The 18668-nt window shown below is 44.9% G+C and overlaps 1 protein-coding gene across 1 annotated transcript; it reads left to right on the forward strand.

The window, feature by feature from the left end:
• The first annotated feature begins 792 nt into the window (after positions 1 to 792).
• Positions 793 to 1989, forward strand: LOC124647020 (peroxidase 2-like). The gene is made up of 2 exons (XM_047187025.1): positions 793 to 1083; positions 1204 to 1989. The coding sequence occupies exons 1-2, from the start codon at positions 793 to 795 to the stop codon at positions 1987 to 1989; spliced, it is 1077 nt and encodes a 358-aa protein (XP_047042981.1).
• Positions 1990 to 18668: the final 16679 nt, after the last annotated feature.

Raw genomic sequence — 18668 nt, forward strand, 5'->3', positions numbered from 1 at the left:
CAGATCTACCTTGCCCAAGAATATGTTCAATCGTGTCATAGAACAAGATGTCGATGCTGCTTCCTCCGTCCATGAGCAAGGACCAGCGCGACCCCGTCGATGTCCGCCTGCTGAACCAGGCTTTCTTCTTCGCACTCTTGGATCACTGGCTTGGAGAGGGGGGACCATTGTGTCGAGTCTGGTGTTGTGACAATTGTTGTATCCACTATGTCCTGATCGTCGAGCAGTCGCGCTGGATTTGACGTGCTCTGGGGCGGCGCGCCGGTTTCCTTTGTTTGGACGATAATTGGGTGCATCTTCTACGTACGCCTTTTCTCTGCGCAGGAACTTCCTGTCGTAATGCACCAACAGGTAGTTAGTTCCACATGCATACATGGCTGGGAAACTTCCTGTCGTAATGCACCAGCCGTTGGTTACCTCGTAAATTGCTGAACATGTGAAGGTTTCATGCAAGTCGAGTATAATACATGCACACCAACCTTTTGTAATACGTGTTCGAGTGTCAACGCAAGGCATGTACGCAAATCGAACCTGGACAGGTAGTCGCAGTATGCATAATGGAGGAGCAATGAAGCTGATGCCGCCGCGATGCACGCACATCAGCTTGTTTGTTTGTGTGTTCGCATGCACCAGGGTTCCCAGCTGCCTAGTTGACTAACGAACAAACATCCGCTGCAAAAGTTCACTTGGATTACGTACGGCTATAAATACACATGCAAAACAGCAAGTTTGCTTCATCCCATCTTCTCTTCTCTCGAGCAAACCCCAAGACCCGAGCAGGAAGCTAGTAAGATGGCCAAGCTTGCCCTTCTCGCCGTGCTCGCGTCCTTGCTCGGCGCCGTGTCCTGCGAATTCTCAATCTACGCCGGCTACGGCTTTTCACCCCCGAATCCTAGCGTGCCCTATCAGCTCCCACAGGCTTGTCCTCCGGTGAGCCCTACCCCTGGCCTCAAGGTCGGCTACTATGCCGACAAGGATAAGTGCCCTCGGGCGGAGGAGATCGTGAGGGAGGTCGTGGAGAAAGCCACCGCCGGCGAAAAGGCCGGGCTCATACGCCTCTTCTTCCACGACTGCTTCGTCGAGGTACCAACACATACATTCATTTCTTGCAGTATTCGTCTATATATATAGTTTCTGCATGCAATGTAAGGTAATTAGAGTTGCTGCCTCACAAATGTTGCGCGTTGGCGTGGTTCTCTTCAGGGCTGCGATGGCTCCGTCCTGCTCAGCGGCACGGACACGGAGAGGACGGCTTTCCCGAACCTGAGCCTGCGTGGCTTCGAACTCATTGACGAGGCAAAGGCTAAACTCGAGAAGCAATGCCCAGGCATCGTCTCTTGCGCCGACATCGTCGCCTTCGCCGGCCGCGACGCCAGCTACAGCCTGAGCTACGGCAGGATCAACTACCGTGTGCCGGCCGGCCGGTACGACGGGAAAGTATCGCGCGCCAACGACACCTTCCAGAACCTGCCGCCGCCCTTCGGGGACCTCGCCCTGACCACGGCCATGTTCGTCGCTAAGGGGCTCAACCAGAACGAAATGGTCGTGCTTTCCGGCGCGCACTCCATCGGGCGCTCAGCCTGCTCCTCCTTCCCCGACCGTCTTCCGCAGGCCGCCAACTCCAGTTCCAGTACGGCCATGGAACCTAAGCTCGCCGGGGAACTCACCAGGACCTGCAGCGCCGGAAGCAGCGTAAACGTGCCGCAGGATGCTGTGACCCCCGACAGGTTGGACAACCAGTACTACAAGAACGTCATGAGCCACGATGTGCTCTTCAACTCCGACGCGTCGCTCACCACGTCCTCGCACACCGTGGACCTGGTCGAGTTCTATGCCGGTAACCTTCCCTTTTTGAGTGGCAAGTTCTTAGGCCCAGTCCTATGGTACCATGACTTCGAAGATGCCATGGTGAAGATGGGCTACATCGGGGTGAAGACCAGCGCCGAGGGCGAGATCAGGAAGACGTGTGCGTTCATCAACAAGTCCTAGTGCCCTACCTACCAACACCGGTTGACGGTCTGCCCATCTTGACTCCTTGGACTAGTCACAACAATGTTTCGTAGTACGCACCGTGCTTTTTGGTGTGTTGTTCTGTCATCCTTTCTAGTTTGCTCATTCATTTCGTTCATTCATTTGTAAAATGTTTGTAATTCTTGTTTGACTACTACCTCCAACGCCCGTATTATTTTCAATATTGAGATTCACGAGTTAGATTCTGTTAATCGATAATGTATGTGCTTTATGGATGATCTCTATGTTATTCCCAGTCATTAGGGATTAGATTTCCTAGATGTTCTTTCTTGTTCACAAGTCAACACATCACTACTAGGAAAAACTTTATTGCTGGCGTACCTTATTTGCCTAATGTCAGCGCACCAACGCATGCCGGTGCTAGCACACCGGAGGTAATGGTTTATCGCCGATGCACCAGCCAAGTGTGCCGGTGTTAGCGTTGTTACTGCCGGCACACCAGCCAGGTGCGCCGGCGGTATTTTTCAGAATTAAAAAAAAATCTCAATCTAGATCTATATCTAGGTAGAGATCTAGGTCCTGACCATGTTCGTCGTTGTGGTTGTGGTCGTCGTTGTGGGCATTACACATGAAGGAGGAGAAGGCGGTGGTTGCTAGAGTGAGAGGAGGTAGTCGCCAGAGGGAGGTCGAGGAGTTGGTCTCCGGTGAGGAAGTGCTCGCTGGAGGGAGGGAGATGATGGAGATAGGAGGAAGAAGGCGTACAAGTGGAAGAGGTGGAGGGAGAAGGGGAAGATGAGGAGAAGATGGCCAGAGGGAGGAAGGGAGGAGGAGAAGTGAAAGAGGGGGAGGGAAAATTTGAAGAGAAGGAGAAGGGCACCGGCTGATTACAACTTATAGTGGTGTTACGGCCGGCGCACCACTATGCCCATGCGCCGACTGTAAGTTCTTTTTTGAAACTTTTTTGCACCAAAATCTTAAACCTCAAATTACTCCTATTTCCTTTTTGATTTTGAGGAATCTAAAAAATTGGTAAATGACCGTAGGTCATTGAAATCGGATGTAACTTTTTCTGTAGATATATTTTCATATGAAAAAGTTTTTTCATCGGAGGTCGTATGCAACCATAACACCGTTTAGCGAAACATGCCATCATTTTGCATAATATTTTGAAATTCATGTTTGCTAATTTTCCTAACAACTTGAACACATAACACATGGTCTTCTCGAAGGATTTATTTTTTCAAATTTCTATCATTTTCTTTTATTTGTTCGAAGCCAAAGAGGCGATCCACAGGGTTGTGGGTGTGGTGGGGGAGGGGTGGAGCAAAAAAATGTCACCACTTACCGCCGGTGCACGGCTATATTGGTGCGCCGGTGGTAATCAATATACTTGTAGCATCCCAAAAACTTGAAATGTTAAATTAGTAAAATAAGTTGATTCAATTGATTGGCTTTATTCAAAATTTAAATGGAAAATAAACGTTTCGAAACTTGTTTGACTTTTCTCAACCTCGTCTTAGAACAACCTTTACCGGAGTGGATTAATAGGATTATCCAAGTTGTTTGTATTTTGTTTCAACTATTTGGATTCTTAGTGACATTTAAAATAAGTAGCCAACCATAGCTAGAATATCAAAGAGATGGACTAAAAAGATTTCCCAAATTATGGCGGAGTAATATTTTTATATGCCCTCTAGCTATTGAGTTCTTCATTTGAATTCTTATATTTTTTTCAAATATTCTAGAAACACATGTTTCACAAGAGAGAGGATAATATGACTTCTTCATTTTCAGTTAAATAGTGAAATAGCTTGCAATTTTCTATAATGAACACACTACTTTTATGTGCATTTCTGACATTGCTTGAATTGATTTGGGGCAATATACTAAATCTAAACTAATTTAGAAATATTGCATAAGTAGCCCAACTGAGGCCAAAATATCTAAATGTATTTTGGTATGTTTTATATGGGAAACTCAATTCGGTTTCCTGGTGCATATGCTCCCTCTATCCAAAAAATAATATTTTGAAGTGTTAAAAAAATTTGACAAAAAAATCTTCATGTACATCTCCACAATATATGTGCGTTCGTCAAGTTTCGCGAAAAACCGATACTATTTGTGATCTTTGTGAAAAACAGAAAATTTATCTTGTGAGAAGCCTTACTTTTAGCACCGAATTTTGTCTTTTTTCACACATGCCACACGACAGGTCTATTCTTTCATGAAATGACTTTGTGAGCGCATAGCATGTGAAGATGCATGTGCTAATTTTTTTCAACATTTTAAAAATTTAAAACGTGTCTAAAATGCATTTCAAAATAAAGGAAACGTATGCTCCAAAACACCACTCACGTTTTATATTGAGCTAAAAGGCTTCCCCTATCTCCAACATATACAGACCTGAACTTCCGGATACATCTCATGCCCGAAGTATCCATTTTTGCTACTGGATCTTGCCATCTCGGTGGGCGGGGCGCATGTAATAGAACATGTTGTTGAATATAATTGTGTAGCCATCTTTAATTAGATCGGTCTTTTGGTTGAATTAGCTAATGCATTTGATTCCACATGGTATCAGACCACAAGGTTCAGGGCTCAAATCCTAGCCAATGCAGTATTTAAAATAAATATTTGCGGCTTCCCTAAAAAAAATTAGGATACACGTATAAGGCCCGTGCGAGATTAAGAAAAGGCCCACCAGCCTAGACGTGAGGGGAGATGTTGACTTATAACTATCTAACCCTCTTCCATCAGATCGGTCTTTTGGTTGAACTAGCTTGTGCATGCCACACAGGCAAGGGCATTCTAGCGTGGCGGTATTCGGGTTAGAGAAGCAGAGGGAAGGGTGGCCGCGACAGAGGTGACGAGCATGCTCGCGTGGTGGCATGCAACGTGGCGGATGCGGTGGGCAGGCTTGCTTCATCGAGGTGGCGATGCGGCAGCAGCGAGGAAGCCGTAGTGCTCGGCAGGGGAAGAGTGTGAGGCGGTGATGAGGACATCCCTACCGAACCACTACCTCCTTCATTGCAAGATGAAGAAGATGTTGCTTTGAAGCTCAAGTCCAATGAAGTCAGAATTGGAACTATGACAAGAGTTCGTGCGAAGCTACTAAAACAACAGGTGAACTTATTCTTAAACGATACTTTGATTGATGAGAACTTTAATTGGAGCAAGCATCGCACGAGGAGGAGGAGAATAGTTGGACATGGTGCAAGACATGAAGACACCTCATGAATGCGCGAGGGAGGAGAGGGAGGCATGCACGAGGGAGGAAGACAAAGTTCAGGCTGGCGCACAGCTTGGCCAGACCGGCCGCCACGCCAGCATGCCCGGTCCCACGTCCGGTCCAACCGGATCCCACGCCGGGACAGCCCGGCGCCCGCCGGATCATGCGCTGGTGCCAACCGGGCGGGTGTACTGAGCGTCCCGTCCTTGGCCCGGTTCCAGCCCGGTCCCAGGCCCGGTCCAAACCGGACCGACCGGTTCCTGTCCCGGTCGACCGGCCTCCAGGCCGGCCGTGTCTGAGTCAGTCTCGACCAGATCCCAATCTGGGTCGGTTTTAATGTATTTTCTCGACTTCTGGTCGTCCTGAACCCCTATATAAGTACCCAGGACTCCCCCATAATAGCTTTAGACCACGTTGAAGATAAGGGATTTCTATTCTCGTGCCCTCAGGTACTTAGTTGTACTCAGTTTTCCCTAGCTCCTTAGTTTTTCCTCAGTTTCCCCAAGCCCTTGTCTGAAAGCCGCAGAAGGAGCTCGGACGGAAGGAATCCCATTAAGTTGACCGTTCCGTGCTGACGAGTGGGGCCGCGTTGTTTGTAGGGCCGCGTCGTGTGGGGCTGGTAGGAAGGGACCGCGTGACAGGACGAGACCGCGTTTGGTTGTACATGAGCAGGAGCTAGGTTCTATCTCTCTCTTTTTAACAGCACCTTTCCCCCTATCTCTCTCTCTTTTCACCAAATTAGTATCAAATCTAGAGAAGCTTCTCTTTCTGTCTTTTTCTTCAATGATTTTTGCCTTTTGGCCCTCGTTTTTTGCCCAATATGGTAACAAATATAGTAGCAAACTAGAATATGATAAATTCACAGCAGCATAAGAAATCACGAAAACTAAGTATAATACATAAACTGCATACAGCAGCCAAAACCAAACACAATATGTTCTTCATTCAGCATATATTTCTTCGTCGCTCCATTTCTGTATCTGAAGGAAATATTCATTAAACTCCTTTCGTCTGCATTGTGCAGCCAATACATCCTCCAAACGGTATGGTCTTTGTTCATTTCTCCAACCGTAGTTTGCTAATCTATTCACACGTAGTGGCCACTCATCCCAGGCTTATATATCATCAAAGTACTCTCTGATATAACCCAAATCCGTGTAGTAGATGCGGCAGGTCGAAGTGTCGGGTGCACTCTGGTGTCGACGGAGATACACCGGAGATAATAGACGAAGAAGGCACGACTACCAATGTTACTGACGACATGGAGAGAGCGGCTCACAATGTCCACACGGTACACCAATGGTGCTTGACCTTCCTCCAAATACATGTTGTCCAACAACACAAGCATCAGATCACCATCCGATTTCACAAGGTAGAACTTGTCCTTTTCAAATTCTGGAAATGAAAATAGTGTCTCCATTTTGACAGTGCTCGTGCGCTGCTCCAACTAGACATTGTTGGTGCACACTAATCTTCCGGACTCAAAATTGTCCACAGCTATTGCATACAGTTCACCATTGAACGGGGTAATGCAACGCAGACCATGGTGCTTGATCGAAAATCTTCCTTCTCCCCAATCTTCATCTATACCCTTAGTTGGAGTGCTCTCATCGACCCAAGCAATTTCCTCCGGGTAATCTTTGGAAATGAAGACCATAATCGGGGACTTCATTACAGCGACTGACTCTACAAAAACAGATGGCATCTGCGCCTCAAACATAGTGTTCAATGTCTCTGTGAGTGGGTTCAGAAGCCGTATCTTGTGCGGCTGGTTCTTCTGGGAAATCACGATTATGCCACGGAAAAAGCCAACGAAGTAGTATCTAAAAGATACTGATGAAGATAACATTCAGCACTAAGATGTTTACGATTGAAAATAAAAATAGATTAACTCTATAGATCTGGAGGAATTTGAACCTTGCATGAACTTCCGTTAGATCGATGGTGATGTAGCGGGATGTGCGGAGGTGGAGGAAGGTGAACTCAGCGGCGCGTGGGAGGGCGTGTTCTAGCATGATCCATTCATGCATGTGCACGTCGGGCTCAGGTAAACCTGAGTGCCAATTTGCACAAACTTGCCTCAAAGCAGAGTAGGTGTCTACGTACTCCTCTTTCTCCAGTAAGCAGTGGCCGATCTTGTGAAGTGGTCCGTCAGCCGTGAGAGAGGCCCAGTTCACGGAGGCGCCGCGCTTGGATGCGCCGTCCTCGGCGGCGATGGGCTCGGATGCGACGGGCTCGGCGATGATGAGCTCGGAGGCGACGGGCTCGGAGACGACGGGCTCGGGGGCGACGGCCGCCGATGCATTCTTCTCCATCGCCGGCAGGGGAGCACGCGTAGGGCGGTTTGGGTTTTTAACTTCGATTTGGAGAAGTTGATGGGACGTGAGAGGCGTGGTTGCGTGCGTGAGAGAGAGAGAGAGAGAGAGAGGGGCTATGTACAGGCACGTGACGGTTGGTCTCGACAGTTTCTCAAAAAAACTAGAAGTTTGGTCTCAATACGCGCACCGCCTAACCGCTGCGCACCACGACACACGTCCGTGGTTACGTGTCCTCAGTTCTACCCTCGAGTCTTACACTGGAAAAATATCTGTACTCAGTTTTCCCCTCGAGTACTAATACTGGCTAGTGCAATATACTCAGTTTTACCCTCAAGTGGCTGGTCAACAGAGAGTCAACAAATGGGATTAAGCTATCTAATTGAGTCATTTCACGCGCAAAAAATTCCAAAAAATATAAAAACATAGTGGCACTTACTCATGGAGTCTTCTTACGCAACCTGCCACGTTGGGAACCATAACAATCATAGATAAATCATGTTTTACCTTAAATTGCCACTTCTCAAATCACCTAGTAGCTATGAAGGTGCATGGCTTTCCACAATAAGCCCTTCCCCAAACAGCTTTCCCCAAAACATACTTTGTCTGAATGAGTCCACAATTTTCACACTCATGTATATTTGTATTGCAAATAGTTTGAGGTAGGCCAAGATGAGTTTCATTGTACAAAACACGCATTTTCCATTTTTTTAAATCTCATATTTGAATCCCTTAGTCTTTTTATTACTCACGTGCCCTTGGTTTCTTGATACTACTCAGTTTTGCCCTCTCCCTTCATAAATTCTCAAAGACGCCCAACCTTGCCATGATTGGTCTAGCCCTTGTCACGCGGATCGTGCCCGCCGACCGTTGATCGTATGATCTAACGGGCAGGATAACCCCTCGCTCTCTCTGATCGGGGCCACCACCCTCTCTCTCTCTGATCGGGGCCACTATAATTTATGCAAAAAAATGATAAACCATCACCAATTTGTTGTAGGCATTACTTTTCACGCAAAAAATGATAAACCATCACCGATTTCTTGTAGCCATTACTTTTCACGCAAAAAATGATAAACCATCTTCAATTTGTTGTAGGCATTACTTTTCACGCAAAAAAGGATAAACCGTCACCAATTTGTTGTAGGCATTAATTTTCACGCAAAAAATGATAAACCATCACCAATTTGTTGTAGACATTACTTTTCACGCAAAAACTGATAAACCATCACCGATTTCTTGTAGCCATTACTTTTCACATAAAAATAAATAAACCATCACCAATTTGTTATAGGCATTACTTTTCACGCAAAAAATGATAAACCACCACCGATTTCTTGTAGCCATTACTTTTCATGCAAAAAATGATACCATCACCAATTTGTTGTAGGCATTACTTTTCACGCAAAAAATGATAAACCATCACCGACTTCTTGTAGCCATTACTTTTCACGCAAAAAATGATAAACCATCACCAATTTCTTGTAGCCATTACTTTTCACGCTAAAAATGATAAATGAAACAATCTATCTATCTTTGTATTTGAAGTTTGGGAGGGTTCACCATCTACTTATGTTAACTTTCGAGGTTTTGACCTGAAAATGAACTAGGTATTATAAAGGGAAATAAAAGTTTTTTATTTCAAAAAAATGTAAAAATGAAACAATCTACCTATTTTTTTATAGATCATCTGTATGAAATTTGAGGTCATTTAGAGAAGGTCGAAAAAATCTAACTTGTTACAAAAGCTGGTTTCAGTGAGACAAAACGGCATGCGCTTAAGCAAAGTGATTTTTTTGAACATCTCCAAATGACCCTAAATTTACCATACATGATGCCATACGTGTGACAACAATGAATATCTAAAAATTGTCAAAAACTTTTGACGAACCGTATAGCTCTATCAAAAAGAACCTCACCATGCTGCCAGTAAATTTTTTATTTATAAACTTTTGTATTTTACCTAACCTTAAACATGAAACTTATATCAAATTCATTTTGGCGTACAAGAAACAAATCCAAACTTGATTCGAGCACCACATCCTCCAAACGATGCCGATGCCGATATCGGCATGGTCATAACGGCTATGCTCGCCGCCACTGCTAGGTCACCGTCGGGATGCACCCTCAATCCCGTCCCCTCATTTGATCACTGACACACCAGAGATACCGCCGAGGCCAATGACGAACGTACATGCTGATGCCAATGCCGAACATGCACGTCGTTGGGGGCACGGCCACGCTGCCCCGCTATGCTGGACGCCACAGACCACCGCGAGGTCTTTCCTTTCGCCACCACACTCCCCTAGCACCCATCTATACACGCCAGAAAGGAGAGACACTAGTTTTCTCTACATTGCTCGCGTTCGTGTCGGACACCGTCAGTCAAAGTGTTGAGGTCGTCGTCGATGTCCTCGACCATTTCTTCTCTTCTTTGCATGGTTAAATGCATCTAGTTCATATCTATCTAATGCGTCTGGTCTCGCCTCATGCAGTTCTTTGTGGACGTTGATCTCATCTCAACACGCCACATGCCACCTCCTCCGTGCCATCGCTATAGAACTCCGTTTCAAAATCTAATCCTACCCGTGTATTGCCCCTTGTATCAGCGTCATGGCCCCACTTGTCATTCGATATACCGAAGCCCCACTCGTTCGTGTTTTGGTCAGGGATACAACGATGCTTACGGTCAAACAAAGATGGATGGTCTGACGTGTCTTTGCGGGCTCTACATGGCCCCACTAGTCAGAAGATAACGGTCAACCGTCGGGCAACCAGCCGTTATAACACGTGTGATGGTTTCAGACAAGGGCTTGGGGAAAACTGAGGAAAAACTAAGGAGCTGGGGAAAACTGAGCACAACTAAGGACCCGAGGGCACGAAAATAGAAATCCCTTAAGATAAACCCTAGTTCATAGTTGATTGCTTTGCAACTCTATTGAACCTATACACCAATTCACATCGATCTGGTGTTTTGCTAGTGAAAGTTTTATGTGATCTGTTGTTCCATTGGGAATTAGAAGGTTGCAATTTACAGCTTCGTGGTCGGCGGCTACGTGCGCAAGTGTGTGGAGTTGCGAATATCTTGCAGGGTTGAGAGATGTTGCATTGGCGACATGAATCAATCGAGAGACTTCGTCGGCGTCATACAAGTTATCTCCACCTCCTCATCGCGTTATCTCCGATGTGCTTATCGTGTGTTCATCATCACCACTGTGCTTACTGAGAAGATCGGGCAACCCCTTATCATCTTGGTATCAGATTTCAGCGTTTCTTCGGTAAGCCATCTACAATCCACCCCATAGTTGAGTTGTTAGTGTTTCCTATCCAGAAAAAGCCAAAAATATTAGGGTTAGGGTTTGCCATAGCCTTAGATTGCATCAATTTCGAGTTTTAGTTAATTTTCGTAATTGTTTTTGCATGTCTTTTTCTTCCATGTAGTCGATTGTTAGGGTTTGTGTTTCCGCTATTATCTAGTGTCAGTTTTTGTTACTCCGAGTCCACAGAGAGTACAGTTTGTTTGTTCCCAACCATAGACACAGTCTTTCGATATAAGTGACTAGGAACTTTCCCACAAAAGACTAGTTTTACCGCTCGACAGGCTGCTCGTTAGAGTTTTGGTGCTTTGCAATTTCTGTTGGCCGTGTTTCGAAGAGTAGAGTCATAAAAAAGAGAAAAATAAGAAGCAAAAACAACTACATAGCTGCGTGTGTGATCAAAATAAAAAAAAAATGAAGTTCTAGTAAGATCAAGTGAAGGCCTAGTGTACTTTTCTGCACCTGTAGTTGAGCAATCTTGTGCCTGTTTCGTTGAGCTTTGCTAGTGTCTCTCGAGTGCATTGCAACATTTTCATACATATAGTCGCATTGCCACATTTATCGCCTTCTGTGAGTATCATTGGTGTTCTACGGTCAACGCTAGAGCTTGTTATTGGTGCAAATAGGTAGCCTACCTACAGCCCCACATATATCCTGCTTTGTCGTGTGATTGTTCTTATACAGTTGATATTTGCTTCGCTACATCCGAGCACTAGTTGTCACTACAAGTGGTAAGCAATACTAATTCACTTTGGAGCGGTAAGATTTACCTTTTCTTATCAGTTTTGAGTGAGTTGTGACAGTACCACCACAGATTTTTGTTTAGTGCACTAACCTACTAACCATGTCTTCTAGTGACGCTAAAATTGTAAACCAGAAACAAAAGGATGGACCTGATGTTATGACTTGGAGGGAGTATGAAGCCCTTCGTAATGAGATGCGACGTGAATTTGGCGAACAGGGCCAAAAACTTAATGACGACATTGAGAAAGTCATCAAGACGCTTGACACTACTAATGAGACCGTCAATACAATTCAAGTACAAGTGACGGATATTCAGCGTTCTATTCAAGCGTTGCAGTTAGTTGTTGAGAACCTGACCCAACAACAACAACAACATGAAGAAGGGGACAATGTTCATGGTGATTTTGAAGAACAACCTGTTGCTGCTGGTCGTGGTGTTGGACGTGGTAATCATGGTCGTGGATTTTCTGAACTCGGAGCCCACCGTGTCCCTCCACAGCCGTACGACGATGGTTTGGGTAAGACAAAGTTCTCAATACCCAAATTTGAAGGAGGTCCTGATGTTGAAGAATACCTCACTTGGGAGCTGAAAATTGAGAAGTTGTGGCGCCTACATGACTATACTGAAGATAGGAAGATTAAGCTTGCTTCCTCAGAATTTGATGGCTATGCATTGAGTTGGTGGGATGGAATTACACGTGCTCGTCAAGAAGATGGAGAAGTGTCAGTTCTTACATGGCGCGAGATGAAGGCAATTATGCAAGCTTGTTTCGTTCCCACTAATTATTTGCGATCTATATATGATAAGTTGACCCTTTTGAGACAAGGTGTTATGACAGTTGATGCTTATTTCATGGAGATGGAGATGCTTATGCAGCGTGGCCGTGTCTATGAGTCACTTGAGATGACATTACATCGTTTTCTTCATGGTTTGAAGTATAATATCAAGGGCATTGTTCGTCATCCCAATTACACTATTATGAATGAGTTGCTACATCATGCAAGAGAAGCTGAAGCACAGTTAGTTGAAGAGGAGCACATCAAAGGCCGTGCTACCGGAGCTAGGTGCTTTACAACTAGGGAGCCACCCTCTACGGCGCCGGTGCCATCATCGCGTCCCAGAACGTTTCCTACTTCATCTAGCAAGCCGGTCTCCAATGTGTCCAACACAAAGAAGCCCGAACCTGCTACAAGTGGAAGTGGTTCTACCATGTCTACTACACGCAACCGAGATATGAACTGTCATACATGTGGTGGCAAGGGTCACTTCAAGAGAGATTGTCCTAACCGTAAAGTGATGATCATTAATGACAATGATGAGTATGAGACTGGAGATGATGCTGATGCGGATGCTCCAGAAGATGATGATTATGACAGTGATGGTGTAGATGCTTTTCCGTCTGAAGCTCGCACTCTTGTTGTGTCACCGCGTGCTCTTAATGTGCAGCTTAGTGCATCTACTCAACCTGCAATTTGTTCCAAACAAAGGCACTAGTTGGCCCTGATAAAGCTTGCAAAGTCATTATTGATGGTGGGAGTTGTCGCAATCTAGCAAGCAAGGAGTTGTGTACCAAGTTGAAACTGAAGTATCTACAACACCCGCATCCATATTATATTCAGTGGTTGAGCGATAATGGTGAGATGAAGGTAAACCACATGGTGCGTGTTGATTTTGAAATTGGACCGTATAAGGATTCCATTTATTTTGATGTGGTTCCTATGACAATGTGTCACCTACTATTGGGTCGGCCATGGCTCTATGACCGTTCTGTGCAACACAATGGCCGCGCCAATACATATCACTTGGAGTTCAAGGGCAAGAAAATTAACTTGCAGCCTATGTCACCACAACAAATTGTCAATGAATGTCGTCAGAAAGTTGGAGTGAACTTTGAGGATGCATCCATATATAGGCGAGAGAATTGTAATGCCGTGTGTGATATAACGAAAAGTGAGAGAGTGAATTCCTTAGTGCTATTAGCCACCAGAGAGGATATGATAGAATTTAGTGCGGATCCTACAGCCATGCCTCTTGTGCTTATGTACAAGGGTGAGGTTTTGGTTTCTAACGACATGACCCCTATTTCTCTTGGTGTTTTTCATGTTTTGCAAAAATTCAGCGACGTGTTTCCGGAGGAGGTGCCCACAGGATTGCCACCATTGCATGGTATTAAGCATCAAATTGACTTGATCCCCGATGCCTCGCTGCCCAATAGGGCGCCATATAGGACGATCCCCGAAGAGACGAAGGAGATACAGAAACAAGTGCAAGCGCTACTCGACGAAGGTTATATTCGCATAAGCCTAAGTCCGTGTTGTTACTGTTATTCTAGTTCCTAAGAAATATGGTACATGGCGCATGTGTGTAGATTGTAGAGCGATAAATAACATTACTATTCGATATCGTCATCCTATTCCCCGTGTAGAGGATATGCTAGATGAATTGAGTGGTGCTGCAGTTTTCTCTAAAATTGATTTGTGTAGTGGTTATCATCAAATTAGGATGAAAGAGGGGGGGGGGGGAGTGAATAGAAAACATTCTTTAAAACAAAATTTTGTTTATATGAGTGGTTAGTAATGCCTTTTGGTTTAACTAATGCATCTAGCACTTTCATGAGACTGATGAACCGTGTTTTGCGTGATTTTATTGGCAAGTTTGTGGTTGTGTACTTTGATGCCATATTAATCTACAACCGCAATGAATCTGATCATACTATGCATATTCGACATGTTTTGCAAGTGTTGCATGATAATAAACTCTATGGTAATCTTGAGAAGTGCACATTTTGTAAAGATAAGGTCATATTTCTAGGTTATGTTGTCTCTAAATATGGAGTAGAGGTAGATTCATCTAAGATTGAAGCAATTCAAAATTGGCCTCCTCCCATGAATGTGAGTCAAGTAAGAAGTTTTCATGGTCCTGCTGGGTTTTATAGAAGATTTGTGCCCAATTTTAGTACTATTGTTGCACCTTTGAATGAATTGCCTAAAAAAGGTGTTGCATTTGAGTGGGGGCAGCCCAAGATCATGCATTTGATGAGCTGAAACGTATGTTAACTTCTACATCGTTGCTTGCACTTCCTAATTTCAATAAGCAATTTGAGATTGAATGTGATGCTAGTGGTATTGGAATTCGTGGTGTGTTGATGCTAGTGTTATTGGAATTGGTGGTGTGTTGATGCAAGAGGGTCGCCCAATTGCATATTTTTCTGAGAAACTTTCTGGTGCTAAGTTGAACTATCCTTTCTATGATAAAGAATTGTATGCTTTAATTAGAGTTCTTGAGGTTTGGCAACATTATTTGTGGCCAAAAGAATTTATCAAACATTCTGATCATGAAGCTTTAAAGTATCTGAAAGCTCAATCTAACTTGCATAGGCATCTTGCTAAGTGGGTTGAGTTCATTGAGTCTTTTCCATATATTATTAAGCATAAGAAGGGAAAAGATAATATTGTTGCTGATGATCTATCTAGGAAGAACATGCTATTAACTCAACTTGATGTTAAAATTTCTGGTTTAAAGATAATATGTGATTTGTATGGCACTGATCATGATTTTGCTGAACCATATCGCTTGTGTGCTATTGGTAAAGCATGGGAAAAATATCACATACATGATGGATTCTTGTTTAGAGCTAACAAATTATGTGTTCCAGAATCGTCTATGCGTTCGCTCTTATTGCAGGAATCACATGCTGGGGGTTTGATGGGTCACTTTGGGCATGAGAAGACGCTACTCATGCTCGCTGATCATTTTTATTGGCCAAAGATGAGGCGGGATGTGGACAAGTATGTGAAGAAATGCATTACTTCCAACAAGTTCAAGTCCAAGCTGAAACCTCACGGTTTGTATACTCCTTTACCGGCACCTACCACACCATGGGAAGATATTAATATGGATTTTGTGTTGGGTTTGCCGCGTACTAAGAGAGGCCATGATTCTATATTTGCGGTAGTGGATAGATTTTCTAAGATGTCACACTTTATTGCCTGCCACAAGAGCGGCGATGCGTCGCATATTGCTAACCTGTTTTTCAGGCAGATTGTACGTACGTCTACATGGAGTTCCGAAGACTATTGTATCTGATCGTGACATGAAGTTTATGAGCTACTTCAGGAAGATACTTTGGGGAAAGCTGGGAACGAAGCTACTTTTCAGAACTACTTGTCATCCCCAAACTAATGGTCAAACTGAGGTGGTAAATAAAACATTGTCACAAGTGTTGAGATCCATGATCAAGAAGAACGAGGGGGGTGGTTATAAACCATGGCTCTCCCTCCCACCCACGTCCCCACGCCCTAAACACCTTCTTCTCCGGCGATCTCACTGATCTCTGGTGATTCACAAGTTTCACTCCATACATTCTCTCCAGCGGTCTGTCCTCTCTCTTTTGAGCCCTAATTCTTGGTGTGATCTACACTACATGGCGGATCCTGATGGCGTTTGGAAGGTCAAGTATTCCACTGCGAGAGATCAAGATCGTCGCCGTCCCAATTCCTATGATGGTATGATTCATTTCTGGTCGGATCAGGATCGGATCATTTTGTTAAATGCCAAAGGTGAGTGCCTTGTTGGTAGATCTCTTGAAAATGGGGACTCCCTTCTGATTGGATCAAATGTGAGGTTCCCCTCTCACACGGCAATGCTCTCTCAATGCATTTCTGCCCCTAAGGTACGTGCTCAAGCGCCAGACAAGATGAGTGATGAACCCTCTAGCCTTTCTATGCATGATGCAGTGGATCTGGGAATGGACTTTTCATTTGGATCTGTTTTTCAGTTGGATGTCATGCGTAGGTTTAGATCTACAGTTCATCCTTTAGGCAAGGCTAATCATTTTATTATGGTGGTCTCTTTTGGACGTGCCAAATTTAAATTGGATGAGATATCTGTTGGTTTAGCCCTAAAGTCCTGCATTGGAGGTATCTGCCATGAGCTGCATGTTATACATCTTGGAGATAGGGTTTACAGATTTTCTGTGGCCTCAAAGCATATAGGGTTCTTGATTTATTCTCTCAAATCCTTTGCCTGCCCTACTTTCAAATGTTTCTTTCACCTTTGGGGTAATGGTGGACCCTCTTGGAAATATGAATTCAAGTTATGGCAGAAAGAGTGTGCTGCAGAATGGATTCTGGTTAGCCCAAATAAGAAGCGTACTGATCATGCTCTCAGGGTTCTTAAACAGAGGCCATCTGTTTCAGCTTTAAAGAAAAATGTTTCTGGTGTGCAAAGATGTTTATCTTTTGCTGCTATTCTAGAGTACCCTGCATGTCCAGGCTATGAGTATCCTGATGCCCAGTTGTTAAAGGAAGATCTCATTGAGGCAGGTTATGTATGCACACAGCTGGGGAATAAGCCTAAGGTGGTTTTTTGCTGAATCACTGAGGCCCCCTCCTCTGGAAATTCAGTTTGGCAGCATGTCGACTCCTCCAAGGGTTCAGTTAGTCGATCAACGTAATGAGCGGGAGAATTCTGATTTTGTCAGTCCGAATTTGGATAGTCCGGTTTTGTCGGGCCCAATTGATTCTGCCCCTTCTAGCCCAGCCCAAGATGATGCTTTTCAATCAATGATCGATGATATGGTGGATCGTGTCTGGACTTGCCAACGTTGCCTCAGTTTTTCGCACAGTACAAAGGAATGTGTGGGGAAAATTCGCTGCAAATCGTGTTACCGATATGGACATGAGAAAAAAGATTGTTGAAAAAAACCGCCATCAATGCGATGGGTAGCCAAAGTTTTGTCCAAAACTGACAACCTCATTTAGCGCGACGATGGACAGAAGGCAATTATTCCTGTGCTTAACCCGTCGGACGCTCCGCCCCTTACTGTTCATTCCAAACAATCCCTCTGCCCCTGCTCTGCTGCTTCACCTTCCTGCGACGAGGCGATGGCGAACTTCCTGGTGGATCCTCATCGATTCACGCCGGCGGGATTCCAGGTCCTCCAGCCTTGGGGTGCCGATGAGAGGCCGGCGCGCATGTACGTCACGGCTGCGACCCCACCACCTCGCCGCCATGAGTCTTGGGCCATTGCTCAAGTTCTTCCGCGGCCAGAGGGAGCAGAGATTGATGAAGTCCTCAATCAGGTACACGATCACATTGAAGGAAATCTGCATTTGGAAGTAGTGAACTTTGCGGAGAGTGCTGTTGGATTGGGTTTGTACCGCATGCGAGATAGTATTGTCAGAGATCTGTTAGTTAGTCAGCCTGCTCATCAGCTTGGGAATGGCCGTACAGTGACCTTTGTTAGGCATGATGAGGGAGAAAATATCCGATCAACTGTTTATACTCGTCTTAGTTGGTTAATGATGCTTAACCTGCCTATGGACTACCGCAATGAGGAGTTCTTGCGGGACTCTGTCACCAAGTTTGGTAAGATGAGGGGATGGATTAGGGAAGATCCTACCCCTGCCCGTACTCTGATTAGACTTGCATATGGACGAACTAGAGATGTGCCAAAATCTTTGGTTATTAGGGAAACACAGAGATATGGGGGAACAGTTGTTTCATGGACAGTTCCAATATACATACTGACTAGTGAACCAGAGGATGTCCTGCCACCTGATGAATCTCCTGAGCCAGAAAATGGTAACCCTCATCCTCAATTTTTTGTTGGTCCTGTTCCACCACAAGACCACTGGGTTCCTCCAATGAACCAGGGCTGGGATGATTGGAATGCAGAAGGTCAGGCTGGCAATGACAATGTCAATGTTAATCCTGGATGGGATTTACCTGGACCAGGTTTTATGCAGCATCTCCCTTCCTCCCTGTCTATTCAATTCACTAATCAGACTAACTCTTATGTTCATCTTGTTCCTGGAGAAGGGCCAGTCCTTGTACAACAAGGAAGCATTGAGCTTATTGAAATAGAGGACATCACTGAAGATTTGGAGGAAGAATACCCACAGAATGCAGTGGTACATGATACACAGGAGTATATGGAGAATGCTCATCTTGCCCTGGTTTCATACAAGTACTCTGCCTGGCACTATGTTTGGTCTCAGTTTGGCTCAAGTGCAAACACTGCCCATCATGCTCTGATCTCTGATCAAGTGCAAGGAGCTACACTGGGAATGCCTGCCTCTCTGATGCTC

This window comes from Lolium rigidum, chromosome 4, assembly GCF_022539505.1.
Source record: "Lolium rigidum isolate FL_2022 chromosome 4, APGP_CSIRO_Lrig_0.1, whole genome shotgun sequence".
NCBI classification, from domain to species: domain Eukaryota; kingdom Viridiplantae; phylum Streptophyta; class Magnoliopsida; order Poales; family Poaceae; genus Lolium; species Lolium rigidum.

What these genes read in the sequence shown, in the direction of transcription:
- LOC124647020 (XM_047187025.1), top strand. Translation starts at nt 793, where the DNA reads ATGGCCAAGCTTGCCCTTCTCGCCGTGCTCGCGTCCTTGCTCGGCGCC. An exon ending in TCCACGACTGCTTCGTCGAG is followed by an intron (nt 1,084 to 1,203) that starts GTACCAACACAT and finishes GGTTCTCTTCAG; the next exon opens with GGCTGCGATGGCTCCGTCCT.